Source organism: Pipistrellus kuhlii, unplaced genomic scaffold (genome assembly GCF_014108245.1).
Source record: "Pipistrellus kuhlii isolate mPipKuh1 unplaced genomic scaffold, mPipKuh1.p scaffold_m20_p_18, whole genome shotgun sequence".
Taxonomy (NCBI): Eukaryota; Metazoa; Chordata; class Mammalia; order Chiroptera; family Vespertilionidae; genus Pipistrellus; species Pipistrellus kuhlii.
In genome coordinates, this window is record NW_023425493.1 from 10,504,852 (window position 1) to 10,509,628 (window position 4,777).

General features: G+C 48.4%; 1 protein-coding gene across 5 annotated transcripts; it reads right to left on the minus strand.

The window, feature by feature from the left end:
- Positions 1-442: 442 nt before the first annotated feature.
- On the minus strand, positions 443-2,461 carry CUNH1orf74 (chromosome unknown C1orf74 homolog). 5 transcript variants are annotated; one of them, XM_045583097.1, is made up of 3 exons: positions 2,342-2,439; positions 2,013-2,114; positions 443-1,658 (listed from the first exon to the last, which is right to left on the minus strand). In XM_045583097.1, the coding sequence occupies exon 3, from the start codon at positions 1,582-1,584 to the stop codon at positions 775-777; it is 810 nt and encodes a 269-aa protein (XP_045439053.1). In that variant the 5' UTR covers positions 1,585-1,658; positions 2,013-2,114; positions 2,342-2,439; the 3' UTR covers positions 443-774. The 5 variants fall into 5 exon arrangements, with proteins under 5 accessions (XP_045439053.1, XP_045439054.1, XP_036298105.1 ...); XM_045583098.1 differs by having other exon boundaries at positions 2,013-2,100; positions 2,334-2,351; XM_036442212.2 differs by lacking the exon at positions 2,013-2,114 and having other exon boundaries at positions 2,342-2,461.
- Between the last annotated feature and the right edge of the window lie 2,316 nt (positions 2,462-4,777).

Genomic DNA, 4,777 nt, shown 5'->3' on the forward strand with positions numbered 1-4,777 from the left:
GGAATTGTTTATTCATGAATGACTGACATATCACATCACAAATATAAGACACTTGAGCATCCTAGTCTACTTTCCTTAGCCCAATTCAGTTGGAAGTATATAAACATGGAGTAATGCCCAGGTCTGCTATTTTTCTAGTGAACACTACCCACAGAGTATATTTACAACATTACCATACCATACATATAGTACACAAGGGTACATTACTTATCATCCACCTCCATTCTTCTCCACAATCTTTTTTTAAATATATTTTATTAATGTTTTACAGAGAGGGAGAGGAATAGTTAGAAACATCGATGAGAGAGAAACATTGATCAGCTGCCTCCTGCACACCTCCTACTGGGGATGTGCCCGCAACCAAGGTACATGCTCTTGACCAGAATTGAACCTGGATCTTCCATCCACTGAGCCAAACCAGTCAGGGCCACAATCTTCTTTAAAATTTCTATTTTCCCCCTTATGACCTTATCCACCAACCCCCTCACTTCCCTTCTCCACAATCTCTTTCCTTGTACCTTCTATCTAGTGAAAAAGGAATAGACATCTCAGTTAAGTCGAGAGGGCTCCTTAGTATAGAAATGGCAAGTATGAATTACCAATGCTGCTGCCACCACCACCTGTTCCCGTGCCCGTCACAGATGTGGCCAGTTGACTAGAGCATTCTTCCCCAGTGTTCTCAAGATGCTCAGAATTGACACTGGAGATGATGCCTCTTTGTAATCCCCGACTTAGAGCCGAATATTTACTGAGTACTCTCTACAGGGGGGTCAGTCAGAGGGCCACAGCTGGCAGGGTGACTATCTCAGAAGAGATGCTGAGGTCAGTAAAGTCATTCTGAGCCCTGCATCGAGTCCTAAGGTCCTTCTCCCAGGTGTCTAGAATGTCTCTCAGGGCTGGGAACAAGCTCTCTGGGACACTGAAGGAATAGAGCGAGACTGGGGGCTGACCAGGAAGCCATGAGATCCGAGCTGTGAACACCCGTAGTGGGGTCAAGGCCAAGCAGTTGTCATCCCCCTGGTTCAGGTGAAAGGTATAGGGGACAGGGTAGCCCAGGAGAATCCCGAACACAGTACAGAGATTCCAGTCTGGGGAGCAGAGTCTGCTGCAGGAGACAGCCAGGGAGAGGTCCCTCTGCAACCCCTGCAGATGGGTGATGATCTTGGCTACGAGGGACTTCAAGTCCTGAAGCTGGTCCAGGGAGCAGACAGAAGGGTGAGATTGGGAGCTGGAAACATCCACAAAGGCTACAGCACCAAGCAACACCTGCTGCAGGTGCTGACATACATGTTCAGGTATGACGATCAGGCTATTGCCTCCAATGTCAAGGATGTGAAGTCCCTTAGTCAGGAAGCCCAGGCCCTGCAGCTCTCCCAGGTAGCTCTGGATCTCCGATGTCCCTGCACCATTGCAATCATAGAGCAGAGCTGGCTTCAGTCCCCGGGCCACGGCCAGGACCTCTCCGGCTAGGTGAAGGCAGACAGCCCAGGCTGGGCCCCGTCTCTTTCCCACGCTCAGGGTCCGTTGAGCAGCTGCCACCAGCAACTGAGGACTTGGTGTTGACATGGGATCTGGAAGCAACATCTGGCATGGCCTCTTTAACTAGAGACAGTTCCATGCCCTAGGCCTCATCTCTGAGCTCCGGACACTTAAAGGACCTAAAAACAAAGCAGGACCACGGGATTATTAACAACCAGCCAGTAGCATACATACCAGGAAACCTGCCAATAGCCCTCCCCTGTCTTATAGCATCTTCCAAAGGTCATTTTGTCCCTAATGCTTTGGAATGCTAACCCAGGCCAGGCAGGCTGGGGTGATGTCTACGGTTGACTCCATCACCCGAAACCCCAAACTCCTGTGTCTTTCTGGATTTAGGGACAGATTTATATTCTTTCTGGCTTCTATTCTACATTGTAGCTTTTGTAAATTACTTTCTCTGATTCAAACTGTGAGAAGTTTGCGACAACGAAGAGGCAAGAAGACAGTCTTTTGCAACATTCAGGGCATCTCACCTAAAACTGCCCTCAGAGACAAGGGCTCCAGGTTCCAAATGTACTCTTTCCACTGCCCATGTCACCTTCTCTTCCCGCCAGCATAGTTCTGAGAATAGAAACCTGATCAAACTGATTTAATATATTATTAATAGAATGTGGACTGATAACCATCTCGCCCTATGAGAGTAAATAAATGGAATGTGTAAGAATTGCAGAGGAGGGTGGTATTTTAATTTCCGCCATCCCTCCCGGCGGACATCCCCGGACCCTCCGCGGAAGGGCTCCCTCCAATCCCCACACCCTTTTCTGGGCAAATGTATCGTGCTTTCTATCACATACACACATACGTTCTTCTTCCACTTCCGCTGCAGGTTCGCGGGCTCAGGCACTTCTTCGCGCTGCCACACAAGCCGCGAATCTAGCGCCCCACCACCCCACTGGAAAGCCCGTCCGCTTCACTTCCGGGCGGCAGAATCGGTCTATAGCGCATGCGCAATCCGACCCTCCTCCTCCTCCTCCTCCTCCTCCCCCCCCTCCCCGCCCCCGACGCCCCTTTCCATGACGTCACCAGCCCGCTCACGCGCCTCGCCCAGAGGCGGGTCCTTTCCGACCACCAGAAGCTGGCCCCGCCCCTCCAAGAGGCGGAAGTGGCCCTGAGAAGGCGGGACCTGGTTGATTGGCAGCCCGCTGCTACCTTCCTCGGCCTCGGGCAGCTGTCTCCACGCGGTGCAGAAACATTTTCATTTGTGTTTCGAAAGAAATGCGATTTCCCCTCCAAACGAGATTTATCTCAAGACGGCGCGACGTGTTTTGCAGGATCTCCACACCTCCTTTGGTGCTACAGAGTTTCAGAGGTTTGTTTTGTTTTGTAAACTTGGACCCGGCTAAGTCCTACATATGAGTGGCTCAGTTCTGAGGAGTGGGTGGACCAGGGCTACCCTGGTCCAGGTTGGTCGTGGCTAAGCAGGGCTACCCTGGTCCAGGTTGGTCGTGGCTAAGCAGGGTGTGAAAGGCAGGAGGACTCCCTGTGAGCAAATGTGTGCTAGGCATGCTTCTCGGAGGTGTCACAGTGCACAAAACAACTCCCCCCCTCACCTCCTACCCTTCATGCAGCTTAAATTGTCGGAATTCAATTTGCTAACTTCACATGAGAAATGAGACAGGGAGGTGCAGAAACTTTTCCATCAGGTCTTTAAGAAGAAAAGTAGTATTTCGCCAAAGGGTGAACACCTCTTTCGCTACCAGCAATCAGACCCATACATTGAAGGGAAAGACTTTGAGAAAACTTTTATCTGAGAATAAGCAGTATTCCTGGCCAACAATGACAGCCTGGTGATCTGAGTAACTTGTGACAGCTGCCTTAGGTGAAAATCAGAAGCAAAAAAACTCAGGTGGTTTAAGTGTGGGTTTTCCCAACCCAACAGAGATTTCTAACTTTATTATTTTAAATTGATTGATAACATGGGCAGGGCAGAGACTAAGGGAATTGCAGGCACCTACACTGGAGGTTTCACTACTGGTCCCAGCTTGAAGTGTCTTCAGAAGAGGAGGAGACCATTACGGAGTAAAGATGGGGCCAGCCTGGCAGGAAGACTAGTTTGTAGGGGCTTCCAGTCTCTCTCTGATCCCTAGCTCAGAGGGAGTCAGAAGCAGAGACCAGAAATGAGTTTTAGAATTTCTTCCTGCCCCATATATATTTTACCAAGGTGGTTACCAACAAATCTCTAAGATAAAAGACTGACTTAGTGCATTCATTTATTCTAACAACAAATATTTGAAAACATACTACATGCTAAGGGCTGGCATCAAAGTCCAAAATGAATAGTCCCTACTTTCAGCAAGTGTGTAGTCAAGACACAGGTGCTGAGTAATTACAAGGAAATTGATGAGTCTGAAAGAGAAAGTACAGGGTGCTCTGGCAACATTGACCAGAGACCTAATTATATGTGGTGAACCAGCACTTGCCCTCCCAAGTTACCTACAGAGGGTTCTTTTTACTTTGAGCTAACTTTGGAGGTAGAGTAGACACCATCTAACTCTTCCCAGTCTTCATCAAGGTGAAGTCAAGGAAGAAGAAGACACCAAGGGAATGAGTGGTTTAGCCACCAAAGGGGATAGTAACCTGGGTCTCCAAAAAAGAAAGGACACCCAGGACCTATCCATCAGGACCAAAGAAGGAACACTGAGGGGGCTCGGTGGAGAGCCTGCATGAGTCTCCCAGCATTCTCAAAAGGATTTTTTCAAAGAAACTGGGCTGTAGTTAAGACCCCATAAAACCACTCATCCGTTCCTCTGACATGTTTATAGTTTTCATTACAGTCACATTCTAAGAGTGTGATGCTTCTTGGCACTTCAGAACACTACTTTCAATACCCAGCTTCACATTCTCTGGGCCCCAATACAGATGGACAGCCTGGCTGTTAGCATCTCACAAAATAAGAAGGGACCAGCCCAGGACTAGCTGCTCTACCCATCTACATACAGTGAGTTCTTTATCCTTTGGAGCTATGCAGACACAGACAGAGGCAGACAGACATCAAAACAAAAACCCTCACTTCACCCACCCCGCAGAAGAACCAAAAATATAGTTTCTATGCCATGCATGATTTTTTGGACTCTAGAAGCCAAATTTCAGCTCACAGCTGAACACCTCAGCGTTACCCAGATTTCTCTTGGTCAGACTTTAGTAACAGATCCTACTAGATCCCTTAGAGACCCTAAAACTTGGGCTTAAGCATTCTAAATAAATCCTACTGACACCTGTGGTTAAATTGAAGCTATGG